At 50.7% G+C, this 15,404-nt stretch overlaps 2 protein-coding genes across 2 annotated transcripts; both read right to left on the reverse strand.

Annotated features, from left to right (window-relative positions):
* Positions 1-437: 437 nt before the first annotated feature.
* Positions 438-6,535, reverse strand: PLK1 (polo like kinase 1). The gene is made up of 10 exons (XM_026103995.2): positions 5,842-6,535; positions 5,292-5,460; positions 5,039-5,183; positions 4,464-4,557; positions 3,683-3,902; positions 3,214-3,372; positions 2,920-2,997; positions 2,288-2,442; positions 1,646-1,828; positions 438-1,184 (listed from the first exon to the last, which is right to left on the reverse strand). Exons 1-10 carry the CDS (start codon positions 6,220-6,222, stop codon positions 978-980), a joined length of 1,791 nt encoding a protein of 596 aa, XP_025959780.2. The 5' UTR covers positions 6,223-6,535; the 3' UTR covers positions 438-977.
* Positions 6,536-7,434: 899 nt separating this feature from the next.
* Positions 7,435-15,404, reverse strand: DCTN5 (dynactin subunit 5). Its single transcript, XM_064519996.1, has 7 exons — positions 15,299-15,404; positions 15,124-15,192; positions 14,895-15,013; positions 14,279-14,390; positions 13,098-13,200; positions 12,245-12,336; positions 7,435-9,328 (listed from the first exon to the last, which is right to left on the reverse strand). Exons 1-7 carry the CDS (start codon positions 15,344-15,346, stop codon positions 9,308-9,310), a joined length of 564 nt encoding a protein of 187 aa, XP_064376066.1. The 5' UTR covers positions 15,347-15,404; the 3' UTR covers positions 7,435-9,307.

Raw genomic sequence — 15,404 nt, forward strand, 5'->3', positions numbered from 1 at the left:
AGGTAAAGAAACACTTCTCTTCTCACTGTTAGCCTACAGTTACTGGTTAGCGCACATCTCCTGCAGTACTTTAAGAGAGCAGCAACAATCCCCTTCTTTCTCCAGCCCAGGGGAGAGAACAAGGCACAGACTGCTGCTCAAACAACCATCTCAAACTTTAAAACCCCCCTTTCCTATTAAAATCTGCTGTTGTTTTCCTATTGCTCAGTGTTAGAGGCGGAGCCAAGCAGTAAATCCAGAGCTCAGCCAGGCTCACCTAGGGCTGCTGGTAGGGGCAGTGAAGCAGGCAGCACAGGTCCCACAACAGCTTGTGGAGCTGAGAACTTCTACAACTGAACTCTTGCTCAGGAAGGAGGGGGAAAGTAGAGGCATCATGCTGCTGCCTCCCTCAGCTGCCTAAGTCAGTCCTTACAACAGGCCAAAGAACCAAGACAGGCTGGACACTGCAGCAAACAATCTTTAATCAAGTTATGCAATATACAAAAGTTTAGGTTTCGCATAGATTAATTTCAGTATTAAAAAGGCTGATTGCTCAGTCTCAACCTGGGCATGTTAAATATCTTAGCTGAACTGCTACAAGAGGAAACAAAGCCCAGAGCATAAGGCACAAACATGTACAAATAACTTACATGATAGCTCTGCCCTCCACACTCTGGTCTCATGCCCAGAAACTTCAAACACAAGGTTTGTTTTGAGTCAGGCTTTTTGTTTTGGGAAGTTAGAAAAAAAGACTAGACACAATAAAAAATAAACTTTCTATGGGGAGTAGGGAGCAAGAAACCCCCTTGGGCACCAGTCAGTAAACACAGCGCCATTCCCACAGCATCAGAGGCTCTCTTGTGGCAACTAGACCGTACCCAGGAGTGGGAGCCCAGCTGGGTGATGAGAGGCTACAGTGCAAACAGGGATGCTACTAGACTCCCCCATCCACAGCTGGAACAGTTTGGCACAGATGTCAAGTCCATCAAGACCAAGGCCTAAACAGAGGGTTTCATGCGGGCTGAGCCAGACTTTGAGCTGAGGAGCTTCTCTACCATGGTGCGAGCGTAGCGGAGCCGACTGGCCAGCTCCTTGCAGCATCCGTGTTCCTCGATGAGGCTCAGCTTGTACGTGCGGAAGTCCCGTTTCTCATCTATGTATGTGACAGCAGCCATGAGAGGGCACAAGATGACTTTGGTGTGGTCCTACAGGGAGAGAACAGAGGTCACCCTGAGCACACTGCAAGCGCTGGGTTTCCCTGAAGACAAACCACCTCAGCAGCTGGGGCATCCCAGCAGCACCCAGAAACATGTGACAGACACCTCACCACAGCCAAGCTGGGGTAGAAGAACATTCCTTCATAGATAGCAGCAAAAGGAAACAAGTTTATCCAGCCAGCCAGCCCAAGAGCCACGGCACTCAGGACCATGCAGCAGTCTTACTCCTGCTCTAGGAGATAGGCCCTTAGCATGCTAAGGGGTCTGGATGGCTTATGGTAGCGGCAAGTAGAGTAAGGAGCCTTCCAGTCGAGGCTCACTGGGCAAAGTTTCGGCGTGGGTTACACCCTCCTGCTAAGGAGGCTGTTTGCATATAACACTGTCTGGAGCAAAGCTGTTAGGGCAGCTGGAGCTGCAGCCCTGGGAAAACCAGGAAGTAGCATCCTCACCTGGAAGAAGTTGATCTGCACAGTGCCATTGCTGAGGTGCAGGATAATAGCGCTGCGGGTCCGGAACCATGTGCAGAGGTAGGGTAAACGAGCCAGCTCATCTCCTTCCCGAGGCGTGATGTTAGCACCTGCCTTCAACAGGTGCTCGCTCATGTAGTTCCGAAAGTATTTTAATAGTGTTATCTGCAGAGAGGAAAGGCTGTTATCCACACAGGCTGGAGATGACCCATGCTGCATGGGGAGGGCAGAGGCTACTTTTGCAGTCCCAGAGCCTCCTTCTGTCTTTCAGGACTTGAGGGGTCACCATAAGAACTTGTATGAGTTCACGTATTCAGACAGCAAAGTTAACCTGTTTGGTGATGCTTGAGGCTCACTTTGCTTAACACCCTGGTATGTGCAGGCTTTGTGAGCGCATATTCCTTTGAAGCTACTCATAAGCAAGCCTCAGCTAGCAGCTAGAAACAGAGAGAGCTGCTAGTCTCTCTCCTTTGGGCCATGTTTTACCCGCTAAGAGGAAGCCTGCAGGATGAAAGTGGCCCCCAGAGATGATCTTCTCCCTGGAATCCACCCACAGAGGCTGTCAGAGGCCTCAACAGGAGGAATGCCCACCCACCAGCAGCAGCCCCTGTCCCCAGAACTGACCTTCTTGTTCAAGGCAGAGGGGTAGGATCTCACAGTGAAGTAGGACTCCGTGCTGTTTTGCTCGATGTACTGCAAGCTGTCCCCGTCATTGTACATAATAAGACGAGTGGAGTCATTGAAGAGAACTCCAACACTGTTGTCGCACAGCTGATAACCTAGTTCAAAAGGGAGCCTATCAGACCTTCAAATACACAGCACTGCTGGTTGTGCAAAATACAAGGCAGGATTGTGTCACGTAGGGGACTGCTGACAGCCACCCCAAGTCTAGCACTCCTCCTCTTTGCAGAGGTCTGGGTGGCACCTCTCCTCTGGATTTGACATCCTTCCCCGTCACGTCACATGCCACAGAAGAAAGCTTTAGTAACTACAGCACTGGGTATCATTTGCTCACTGCAGAGCAAGGCCACATCCCATGCAGCAGGTCTGCTTTCTGCCCATAGTGGCATGGGCTGATGTTCAGTGACCACCACTCTGGATTCACTGTGTATTTAATGTTCTTGGTGGTGGTTTTAGACACCTACATGTTGGACTGCCAGATTAAAGAATCAGACACGTGCAATGCCTGAATCACAGCTTCCCTCAGCTTCTTCAGAAGCTAGAAGAGGCTGAAGTGCTGCCCCTATATTACTCACCTAGACCATATTTATCTGAGTAGTCCACCCATTTGCTAACCCAGAAGATAGGAATGCAGGCTGGATCTTCAGCCTCTTCTGTCAAGAGAAGAACAGTTTATTAGAAGACATTTAAGGCATCCTGTGCACCATAGCAAACAAGGCCAAAATGAAGACAAGTAGCTACTACATTGCTTCTCTGCCTTCCAGTTTGAAGCCAAGGAGATCAGTTAGCCCCTCACTTCAAAAAGCAGCAGAATGACAGAAAAGCAAGTTACCAAAGGCCAGTGCACATGGTATTGTCCCCAGGCTCACCTTGTCTCACGACCACTCTCTCAGATGGCTTGGCTGAATTGACTGCAGTCAGCTGCTGTAACATGTCCGCTAAGTGACAGTCAACAGCATCTCCCAGCTCCCGCAGCCCAGCTACATCATCTTTTTCAGGCAAGCTCTCTAGTGCAGGGCTGTCTGGTCCTGGGCCAGGAAAGAAAAGAGAGGAGGCATTACCAGGAAGTAGGCTTCTAACGGCACCAGATTCACATTCTATCCTAGCTGTAAGAAAAATATATACACACCATATAGCTAAAGCTAGTGCTGACACAACCCTGAGCCAAAGTGGGAAAGAGGGAAGAGACCTCCCATCCACAAAGTGCTCCAGGTTTTCATACAAGTCAGGAAGAGTCACCACATTCCTCACCAACAGCCTGGATGTTGCTGGAGACCAGGCAGGTTTTCATCCAGCCCTGCGGTCCACAGCCCTTGGCTCTCAGGCACTTGCGCTCACCTTTGTTGAGTGCGGTTAGCGGCTTTCGCCCATTCAGTTCAAGCCCGCTGGGAGCTATTGAAAACCTAGGTGCGACTGTGAGACAGCTGGTGGGCAAACGGTTGGGGATGTATCCTGACGTGAAGAACTCGTCATTCAGCAACTCATCGATAGTTGGGCGCGTGGCAGGGTCAGACCTCAGCATCTTCTGGATGAGGTTAGCAGCTACGGGGTTGATGTGCTGTGAGGAAACAGGCGGAGTTCACAAACAAGAAAGGTCAGGGACAAGTGTGCACAAGGATTGATGTGCACAGGACGTGCAACGCACAGGCGGCTCTGCTCAGAGCAGAGCTCCTGTGCTGCAGCAGGCATACAGGACACTGGTCTGGGGAAACAGAACAGCCTGACAGCACCTGTGCAATCTCCCAGCAGCATTCAGAACTTTAAGTCAACTGACTCTAGCAAGACTGAACCAGCAGTGGGATGTGCAGGGGACCTGATCCAGACCTCATCTGTTGCTGGACTTGAGCAAGTCAATTTACCCCACAGCCTTCTTCACACGCCAGCTGCCCAGCTCAGATTTCTGGTACGTCAAGAGGGAGCTGCTGGCCCCTCGGTAGGGAGCTGACCCCACAGGTCCATTCCACCACAGACTGAAACATCCCCTTCCTAGCACTTGGCAAGGAGAGCTGTTTCACCATTATGCAAGAGCTCACTCATTAAGTGTCAGAAGCAGAATGGTGCAGAAGGCAACCAAAAGCTGCTGCGAGGTTAACGAGTTCGCCCACAGGAAGTGCCATACCTTGGGGATGGTATATTCATTCTTCTTAATTCGGATGTAAGTTTCCTTCAGACAAGAGGTTTCAAAAGGCGGTTTCCCTACCAGCAGAGTGTACCTGTGTGTTGAGGGACATAGACGTGTGTCAGTTTTGTATGAGGCAGCCTGCAAGGGGACTACAACACTCCTGGTCCAGAAGCAGCCCCATCCTGAAGGGCCTCCTGTGACTTCCCAGTGCCAAGCGTGTTCCCTCTGCCAGGGAGGGCAGTACCACAGGCAGTTACAGGTACTATTCCTCATTCCTTCTCCCTGAGAGGGGAAGCTGGGATCTAGTATCCCCTGGAGAAAGTTCTGGTGAGGAAATGAGGGCTTTTGCAAAAAATGCCTCAAGACAGCCCCCACGTGAGCAGATTAGCCTGCAAAGACACATATACCTACACACGCAGAGCGCTGGGGAGGTCACGTGCTGGTTAGCAGCCATGCTCAGCCAGGCAGGTGCTCTGGAGACAGCATGCTTAAGGCTTCAACTTATGCCAAAACCCCAAGGAAACCCAGAGCACAGGACAGCCCAGCCTCACATGGGAGGGGTTTTGACTCACATGATGCAGCCAATGGACCAGATGTCCACCTCAAAGCTGTGCCCCTTCTTGCCCAGCACCTCTGGGGCAATGTAGTTTGGGGTCCCACACAGGGTCTTCTTACGCTCGCCGTCATACTCCACTTTGGTGGCCAGGCCAAAGTCACCTTTGAGAGATGGGGAAGACGAGAGCATAAGCCAGAGCTCCCCACGCCACCAACCCCAAGCTCGGGGTCCCTGCCGTGGGTGGGGGGCACCACATCGCAGGCACTTACCGATCTTCACCTCCATCTCGTCGCTGAGGAAGAGGTTGCCCAGCTTGAGGTCGCGGTGGATGACGCGGTGGCTGTGGAGGTACTGGCAGCCCAGGATGGTCTGGCGCAGGTAGTAGCGCACCTCGGGCTCGCTCAGCGCCTTCCGCCGCTTGTGCAGCTCCAGCAGCGACTGCGGGAGGCCGTCAGCCCCGGGCATGCAGCACCTCCGGGCTGCCCTGATCCCCTGGAGTCCCCCAGGGCCGGATCCCCACCCATGGAGCCCTCCAGATCCCCCTGCTGGCCCTGAGCCCAATCCCCTGCAGGCCCCCCAGATCCCCTGCCCAAGGCCAGGGCTGGATCTCCCCCCACGGAACTCCCCTGGATGCCCTGGCCTAGCCCTGAGCCCGATCCCCTGCAGACCCCCCAGCTGTCCTGCCCAGCCCCAGGGCTGGATTCCCACCCCATGGAGCCCCCCAGATCCCCTACCCAGCCCCGGCTTCCCCCCAGCTCCCCTGCCCAGCCCCAGGGCTGGATCCCCACCCCACAGAGGCCCCGGCCCCCCGGGCCTCACCCGGCGGCGGCAGAGCTCCAGCACCACGTAGACGAAGTCGGCGTCCTCGAAGAAGCCCTGGAAGCCGACGACGTGGCGGTGCGCCAGGCTGCGGTGGATGGCGATCTCCATGGACATCTTCTCCTTCTGGTGCGGCTTCACCAGCAGCGACTTGGGCACCACCTTGCCGGCGAACACCTCGCGGCTCTCGGCCTCGGCCAGCTCGTAGCACCGCGCGAAGCCGCCCTTGCCCAGGAACCGCCCGCGCACGTAGCTGCGCCGCGTCCGCGGGTCCACCAGCACCTTCGGCACCTCCTTGCCGCCCGCCGCCGCCGCGCCGCCCGCCCGCCCCGGCTCCGCCGCGCCCGGCGGCCGCGCCGCCTTCCCGCCCGCCGCGCTCATCGCGGCTCCGCGGGGTCCCTCGGGCGGCGCCTCGCTGCGAGGGGGCGACGGGCGCGGCGGAGCGGGCGGCGAGGACCCGCGGCGCGGTGAGGTGAGGTGAGGTGCGGGGCCGCCGGGCGCGGCGCGGGCGGGCCGAGTCGGTGCGGGCGGGCGCAGAGCAGCGCCCCCGGTGCGGCGCGGGCGGGCGGGTCGGCACGATGCGGTGCGGCGTGGTGCGGGCGGGCGCAGAGCGCTGTGGCCGCCGCGGCAGCACTGTAACAATTTCAAACGCGGAGCCGGAGCGTTACGCGCGCCAGGGCGCTCCCCATTGGTCGAGAGGATTTAAAATCCAAGCGCCCGCCGCGGCGCACCATGGGAGCGCGCCCCGCCCCGCCGCGTTTAAAGAGACAGGCGCGGCGCGGGGGCGCGAGCGACGCCTCGCGGCCGGGCGGGGCGCAGCAGGCCCCACGCGTGACCGCGGCAGGACCGGCTGGGGGGCCGTCGGGCTCCGGCCACACCGTGCGCTCGGCGCTGCCCCGTCCAGGCGCTCCCGAGGGCCCGCGTCCCCCCGGGACTCAGGCACCCCACACCGGCAGGCAGCCGCGACGCGAGGCCAGCGCTGAGAGCGGAGTGGGGGACGCGGCCCCACGGCCTCCCCGTCCACCCGAGAGCGCACGGAGCATCCGGCACCACCCGGAGACGGGCCGGCCCAGAGCCGGGCTGCGGCGTGCCTTTGGCTGGCACCGCTGTTGCACGGACAAAATTCAGGGCTGTGGCTTAAGACGGAGGGCCGTCCACCGAGGCTCCGTGCCACCACGGGCTTCTCCGAGCGGGAGGACGAGCGCTCCCTCCTAGCTGCACCTCCAGGATCACCTCGGCAGGGAGCTGCTGGGAGGGCTGGAGGCTCCACTGCCACAGCAAGGAGGAGAGGCCAAGGGAGGGGATGCAAACGAGGCCAGGTACCCCCGGCTTTTAGCTGAAGACTTAGGGCACTTGCCCTCCACCTCAGCCGAGGCTGAAACAATCTCCAAGTTACAGATGGAAGCTTTCCGTTGTCTAAATGTCTCCCACGACAGTGGAAATCTCATTTATTTTCTGCAGTGCTTAATACTGCCACGCAGATGTTGATCGCTCGTCTGATAAAAGCTCCTACCAGTGTGAGCACACGGGAAACCCTCTTGGCAGCACAGCCCCAACAGCATTGATACGACGCTGCAGCCAACCCGCCAGCGGTTCTTTTTTACCCGTTTATTTGTGGGTACAAAAAGGGCTCAGGTAAGCACACAGGCACAAGTACAAGCATGCAGGTTCTGGGGTGATGAGATATAGCTGAGAACCAGCTCACAAAGACTGGGGCAGTGCTGGACAATATTGAAATACTCAGAATTCCTCAAGGCTGTGTTATGCACATCTATAGCTGTTTGAATCAATACCATGATTTGTGGATTTGGGAAGTCAAAGAGAATTTCTGGAGACAAATACAGAGATGGTACTAGTTGCAGAGCTGTCTTCCCAGTAAGGAATACAAGTGGCTTTTGTTAAGTGCATTTGGAGGGGATTACTTTTATGAGAAACAGCCAAAGGTGATTTTAGCTTGAGTCCTTTTCCCCCCCCGCTGTGGGTTGTAAGCAGCTTTTCAGTCAAGTCCTTCCAGCAGACTTAGTTTAAGTATTTTGTGAAGGGAAATTCATGTTATAGTTTGTACTCGATAAGTTTTTTCTGTGAAAGAGAAATGGCAACTAGACAGTTCAGTTCCCTGCACATTTTTGTGACTGCTCCAAGGTAAGACATTGCTTGTTTATATACGTCCACATTCCCCCAAGAATCTGGTCATTTTGCTGATTTTTAGTCTGTAGTCCCACATAGTCCTGCTGTCATTTTCAGCTTCTCTTGTGGTGCCTCTCCTTTCCCTCTCTGTCACCTGGGGGTGAGATTTTGCCAGCTGAGTAATTGTGCCTGACCTTGTTAATGACTTTTTCACCTTCCTCATCCCAGTGACCATGTGGGATACTAGTTAGGAAAGAAAATGGCAGCAAGGGACCACATATGTACTAGGGCTTGGAGAGCTTGTTCCTGTAATCTAAGAACACCATCTGTTAAGAAAAGTAACTTTAGCATAGGTACTAAACCCTTAATCTGATCTTGCTGCCTGATGGCTCAGAATGAAACACCAATGAACAACCAAGAACGGCACAGAAACGGGTCAGCCCTAGCACCTTGGGCCATAAGCCTGCTCTCTCCCTCCAGGCACGCACGGTTGTACGCTGAAGCTAGGATGAGGATCGGGAAAGGAGCGGCTGGATCTCCCCCCTCAGCACTGGCTCAAAGCATCACGTAAGTGTAGCTACGCAATGGGAAGGTCTGGCTCACAGGTGCTTTTGTGGTCCCACAGGTCGGCAGAAGTCTGGCTTTGGGAGCAATGCTGTGCAGCAGTGGGGAGGGTGACTGGGGTCAGGGCACATTCCAGCCAAATTCCAAACAGATCGTGTTTGCTGCACTGCCTGGTCCCACTCAGCTAGTTACAGCCAGTACAGTCACTCCTGACTCCAGTAGCAGGCAGGTACTACAACCCCTAGCAGATGACAGTGGGCCCAGAGTAAAAGAGAAAAGCATTCTGAAGCCCCCATTTTACATTCCTGAGGACTTTAAATGCCCTACACAAGTAGCATGCGCCTCCAGTCTTGGTCAGAGCAAAGTGAAGTACATAGGATTGATGAAGCAACACAGTGATTTACTGTTTGAAGTGATCACTTTTTCCTAAGAGAGTCTTGAAAGAAGGGATTCACGTTTCCCTCCCCATCCCTTTGAGCATCACGCTTCCCCACGCGCCTACAGCTCCTCTCTGGCTGTGCAGCAAAGCACTCTCTTGGATGTCATGTTTCATTGCACTTCACTAAACTGAATGTTGACATCAGAAAACTACAGTTCCCAGGGGCTGTAGAAGCATGCTGCAACCTACTGACACTCCATCATTCCAGAGAGCTGGCAGAGGTGTAGAGATGAGCCCAGGTCAGAGAGATGCTTCAGAGAACAGGAGGGCAAAGTGACCAAATCTAAGGAATGTTAACATTGCTGAGTATTTGACATCTTCAGTGGTGACTTGTTTTTAGACCCTGGCAGAGGCCACCTTAACAGAGACAATAAAACAGGTTTTAATCAGCCTGCTAGAAGGAAGACAAGGCTGAGAAACGTGTAAGTGGCTATACAGTTATATATCCCTCAATACACTACAGCTGTGCTGTTCAAGTGATGGTGGAAGTACATCACTCCTGAGACTTTTCCAGCTGCAGTCCCATTTCCATTCTCAAACTCTTATCCCTCAGCTTAACAGCCCACCCTCCTCCCCCACTCCAGCAGCCTAGCTCCATGCTGCCCAACTGTGGTCGTTAATCAAGCGATCCCGGTGAAATGTACCATGTGGTGTTGAAACTTTGAAGTGACACCATGGCAACACAGCACATATAAGCCCTTCCTGGCCAAATACAGTGCTACTTCACACACTTCGAGTGACAGCTGAGAGCAAGTTAACAGTGCAAAGTAGTACTGATGAGTGGCAGCATAAACACCTAAACATCTGACATGCACAAAATGTTGCAAGAATCCCAAAGCCTGTGAGGTCTGGTGATGGAGGCAGCCTCCTTTTGCCCCTCACAGCAAACTGCTTCTGCAAGGGCCAGTCAGCTTTTTGGACAGGAGGAGCTAATCATATTAGTAGTTGAAGTCAATTAGGAAGCTGCCTGTAGTACAAATGTCAGGAACACTTACAGCTTCACGCTTTTCACCCAGGTATAAAAAGTAGCAAGCTTGGCCCTTTCACACAGAAATCACCCCCTGAGCCCCCACAAGATCACAGAAAGAACACAGTTCCTTTCGGCGTTTGTCTCCACTCCCACTTCAGGAGGGCTTCATAAATACGTCTGCCATTAAACAGCTATTTCTAGCCTGGATGGGACTAGGTGATACCACAGTCCTACCGAATCTGGGCTTCTAGCAAAACGTTTTACCTCTGTTGAAACAGACATGACCCCACTATTGAGTTCTCCAATGGAATGGACCAGTATCACCTAATTGTTACAGCCTCAACACAAAAATCACATCTTGTTGCAACTGTGTTTGTTGCCATGAGAAGCTGGCTCCAGCCCCTGCTTTTTTGGCACAGATGCAAAAGGAGAGGAGCTATATCATCCGAGACTGCTAGATCCAAAAAGCAGGCCATCCAAGTGCTTGAAGCAACATCATTGGAGCTGCTGCTGTACAGAATAGGCACGCTTAAAGTTTCAGTGCTGAAGAGAGAGGATTTTACAGTCACCCTGGTGGCTTTAGAATTCTCACTTCAGTATCAAGAATAAAAGTAAAGAAATTCTGTATTTCAGAGCCTCTGCAGAACAGCCATGCTGGAATCACTTCATTTGTTGGTTAAAGTCATCAGCTCAGAAGTAGAAAAGTAGCAGCTGTTTCACACTGCACTTCACTTTTTAATGCACTGACACTACATGCCTGTAATATTCACAGAACAGGAGACTGTGGTACACGTGCACAAGCACAACAGAAACCTCACTTGACTTTCAACAGTTTGATTTGAAAAGTCACAACCTTGAGTCACTTGAATAACTTAAGAGGCTTTTAATTTATGTACAGTAAAAATACAAACAAACCAGACACTGGTTTTACATTTGATTAACAGTAGTTACTACACACTTTAGTGTTCTTATAGCTGTTTGCTAATTAATGTATATCAGTACTCTACATTATACAGAACCGCTTGAATGCACCAGGGCTGCTGGTCTCACAGTCACACACCTACTACCTAATGTGCATTCTGGCCCCCAGCTGGTACACTACAACATGGAGGAGCCCCAGTTTTAAGAGCTACAAAGGGCTGATGCTAAGCTTTAATACAACAAAACCAGAGCAGGCAGATTCATTTTTGGCCAGTTGTCTGGTACTGAGTTGAGTACATAAAGTATCAGCTGTGTCCAACTTGCACACAGCTGCTCCCAACAAGAATAATTGCAACTGTATTACATGTGCAAAATGAAACATTCACTCTTTCCAAGAAGTCTGAATCCCCATCTTAAGTTTTATGATGCAAAAAAGCACTGAAGAGCTTTCTGCAAATATACACAGCGGGCAACAAATGGGGACAATTGCAGCATTCTCCCACCCACCTCCATTATCTGCTTTTAATTCCCCACCTTCCGCTGCACTGAATTTTGAGAGTGAAATGGTAATCCTCTTTCCAAAGCCCTTTGAAGTCTGTGATGTTCAAGAAAAAGAACATGCATCAGACATGAGAACTCTAACCCTGCATGATGGGTGAAAGCACATAACTGGTGTCTACTTCAAGAGCTAAAAGCTAAAGTGTCCTACCAGGCAAGTCAGAGTAAGAAAGGTTTCAATCTGTCAGCCAAAAGTGCTAAAACCAATCACAGGATGATAAAAGATACTGTTCCTATAGGGGAGAATCTCGGTCTGCAGGGAAAAAAGGAAGAGGCCATCCACCTCAACACACAGGCCCATAGATCAACACATTTTTCTCAAGGAAAGCATTGGTTCTAATGAACCTCAGTAAGTAACTGCCCCAAACAAGCATGTCAGCCACGTAACACTTCTGTTCGAGGATGAAGGTTGCTTCTAGCAGATGTAAACCCACTTGCGTTGGGTTAGGAACAGAAATGATGTGAAAGACAGGCTTTGGCTGCAGAGTATGAGCTGTCGATTCTGCCTTGTTGCTCAACTGCAACAGAGGTTGCCCTAAAGGGAATTGTATCAGCTTTCCTAGCTCCAGAACATTTAATGGCACAATTCAGACGACATGGAATGAAGTACAATTGAATGACCGTACAAAGTTTAAACAACATGACACAGCAGCTTTCACAAGGGACTGCTTGGCCAGACCGTTAGTGCTGAGGAACACCCGCAGAAGTGTGCAGTAACAGCAGAGGACCACGCCCTGGATTTTCCAACCAATATTCCTCTCCCCCTCCCAAAGTACTCCCATGTCTCTTAATTGCTCTGAAAGATGGTAAATAGGCTACTAAACCTGAGTGAGCGGCAAGAACTTCTGGTAATAGCTCTTTGTAACATCAATCATGAGTTCCTGGGTACATTCCGGGAGTTCCCCCGAGAAGAGTCCTGGAAGAGGAACAATAGCATGACCATCAGCATTCTTGAAGGAGGAAGCAAAAATGAGTTTATATTCAACATTCAAAGCAGTTCCTACATTTTATGATTGAATTGTAAGTAAATACTAATAGCAGAGCTGAGGGCTCTTCTCTCAATATAATGGGGTCGCTCCCATCTACCCTCTGGCCTGGAAGTCAGACAGCCTGCCTCAGCTAGGTCCTCTAACAGCTTCCGCCCTTCCCCATAAAACAGTGTCTGAAGATGAACAACAGACTGCACAGTTTGTACAATGAGTCCTCCAGTGCAGCCAGGTTGACAGGCAGGAACTAAACATTCATATATCTCAATTCAGTGTACCTCCCTCTCTATTAATACATAAATAATGTAGAATTCCTACAGCTGAACTTAAGGGAACACCTACAAAACCAGAAACCTCTGAAAGGAAGGGTTCCCTCTGCCAGAGCCTAACCACCTGCTGAATTCTAGATGCCTGAAAGGCTGTGTTGCTTACTAAAAAGGATGGCCACAGCTGGCATATGCATTGCCATCCCAGCCATGTTATTATGAGTAAATGTACACCATCTACCTGACGCATCCGAAAGCATTGAGTTTCACGAGCTAAAAATGTTACTTTTCATTTTACCAAGTTTCCTATGCCTTTATTTCTAGGCCCCATGCAAACAGGAGCCTTTGTCACAGCAACTTGCTTTTAAAATAAGAATATCCAAGTTATCCACACTTATATACAAGTACAATTAGAGGGAGCTTACCTGGGCAGCCCGAGAATACTGTGAAAGGTGGGACGACCGTTTCAGGAGGTAATACCGTATTGTCTAAGATTTTGCAGCAGTCTTTCAGAACACATCTACGACCCTAAAACAGAGACCAGGTAAAGCTTATACTCACAATTCTTTTACTCATTCCTGATAAGTTGAAGATCAACAAGTTTAACTCCTCAAAACTCATTCTGTATAATAAGGGAAACATGGGAATATATCTTTACCCTGACTGAATGCTGTTCCCAATAGCATTTAAGAGGCCAAATTAAATTTTTTCTAAGGAAAAAAAGTCTACTTGCTCCTGAGTAACACATATACATGAAGTTACATATTAACATGTCTGTGCAAGTTGGAAGCAATAACCCTAGTCACGCAGTAACATAGCAAGGTCTTTAGCTGAGCAGACAGTAACTTCAACTGTTCTGCATCATTTGCGTAGATCCACAAATCCACTTGTGCTTCAGGGAAAGGCTCTCTTCCCTGGATACACAGATATCAACAGTTCCTAACATGCTGATTACTGATCGTCTTTGGGCTTCATCTGACTTTTAAGCTATGCAAGAACAAGTACCAAAGAAAAGGAACCACTACATGTCCAGATTGTGTGAATGCAGCTCCTGAAAAGAGAACAAGCATGTCTTTCACATAGGCTACAGTGATTAGTTCCAAATTGCTGCAGTATTTAACAAAACACAGGACAGTTAGCAGCTTGTCTGAGATGATTAGCAACTGCATGCCCTGTAGTTATCTGTTTCAGTAAAACACCAACCTGCACATTAATGCTGCATAAAGCGAGGCTTGAGCAGACAGAATTTGTTAACTAATACAGAAAGCCATTTAATGAGAGTCATCACTTCTCATTCATTACAGGCAGAGAGGAACTAAGCGAATCTCACAATGCAATTGCCTGTTTCTCATAAGCCAGTGCTAGAAGGTTCCCAGCCGAGTCCCATTTGCCATAGAGACAATATTGCTGGAACTGGTTATCCAAACAGTGGTCACCTGTACTTGCTATCTGCAGAATGACAAAATTTAAAGCACCACTTTCTGTGGAGAAGGAAAAGGAAGAAGGGAACAGCATGCTTGCTACAAACAATGGGTACCTTTCCATTGTTACTACAGCCTCAATAGTACTTGAAAGTTTAAAGCAAAGACTGAGAAAGAGCACTCACAATGACACAGTTCTTGCCTATGTGGACATAGGAGCCAATCTGGGCTGCATTGACAACACAGTCCTCTTCTATGAAGACATGATCACCAATGTGGAGAGGAAAGAAAGCGACCCTGTGACAGGAGAGAGAGTTATTTGTTCAGGTGACACAATATACAGATTAATCCACAATGCTATTAGACCTAAAAATCAGACCATGAAGTCTCCCATTTCCAATTATATTGCCAGAAGCAAGTTTGATACTAAGGAAGATTTGAACAGCAGCTGGTCTTTTCTCAGGTATTTCTAAAAGATGACCAAAAGAAACAACAGGAATATGTCATGTCAGTAAAACATGCTTAGCTCTAAAATTTGCAAATAAATGAAGGACAAATGAAACACATTCTTCGCTTCTCTATTTTAATATATCCCAGTCCTTACATATTACAGTTTGCAAGGCACAGCAACTCTCAAAGCAAAGCCGAAAATTTGAAGAAAAAGCAGGTTTAGAGGAACATATTTATGTAAAATTGTTGCAAAAGGAATGCAGCCCTCAAATACAGATCTTACCCAACCGAGTATTTTTAAGCATATGGATTTTAAATTCAGTTCCCTTCCTGAAGGAGGGGAATTCTTACCCTTTACTGAACTTCTTGAAGGGTGGTCTGATGACACTACGGCTTTTCACCACGCAGTGGCGTCCGACCCTTACGTTTGCCAGGTCACCCCGAATGATGCAGTCGTTCATAACTATTGTCTGGACAGCAAGAGAAAGAAAGAGATACGCGAGCTCTGATCTCCGTCCGCGTTACTGGCTGTTGTGAGGACTCACGCAGAGGCCGGACTACCTCAGTGGAATCACATTACCTTGCCGTTGAGGACGATGTTCTGGCTGCCGCACAGCACCGACTGACGGCTCACCTTGTTGCCGGACGCCTGCGGGGACAAGGGGAGGGTCAGCGCGGCCCGCTCGCGGCCCCCGGCTCCCCCCGCGCGCCCCCGGCCCCGGCGCCGCCCCCCGCCTGGCCCGGCGCGGCCGCACCGTCTCGATGTACTCGGACTTGTTGTACAGCATCTCACTCAGCTCCATAGCTCCACCACTTCCGCGCCGCCACACCCGGCTTCCGACACGTCACTTCCACTTCGCC

This window comes from Dromaius novaehollandiae, chromosome 14 (genome assembly GCF_036370855.1).
Source record: "Dromaius novaehollandiae isolate bDroNov1 chromosome 14, bDroNov1.hap1, whole genome shotgun sequence".
NCBI classification, from domain to species: Eukaryota; Metazoa; Chordata; class Aves; order Casuariiformes; family Dromaiidae; genus Dromaius; species Dromaius novaehollandiae.

Excerpts from the sequence above, each read along its gene's own strand:
- PLK1 (XM_026103995.2), bottom strand. The coding sequence starts at position 6,222 with ATGAGCGCGGCGGGCGGGAAGGCGGCGCGGCCGCCGGGCGCGGCGGAG. Across the intron at positions 5,461-5,841 it reads TGGAGCTCTGCCGCCGCCGG|TCGCTGCTGGAGCTGCACAA; the intron begins GTGAGGCCCGGG and ends GGCCTCCCGCAG. Across the intron at positions 1,829-2,287 it reads CCTCTGCCTTGAACAAGAAG|ATAACACTATTAAAATACTT; the intron begins GTCAGTTCTGGG and ends TCCTCTCTGCAG.
- DCTN5 (XM_064519996.1), bottom strand. The coding sequence starts at position 15,346 with ATGGAGCTGAGTGAGATGCTGTACAACAAGTCCGAGTACATCGAGACG. Across the intron at positions 12,337-13,097 it reads AGTATTCTCGGGCTGCCCAG|GACTCTTCTCGGGGGAACTC; the intron begins GTAAGCTCCCTC and ends TTCCTCTTCCAG. Across the intron at positions 9,329-12,244 it reads AGTTCTTGCCGCTCACTCAG|GTGGCCTCTGCCAGGGTCTA; the intron begins GTTTAGTAGCCT and ends GTCTCTGTTAAG.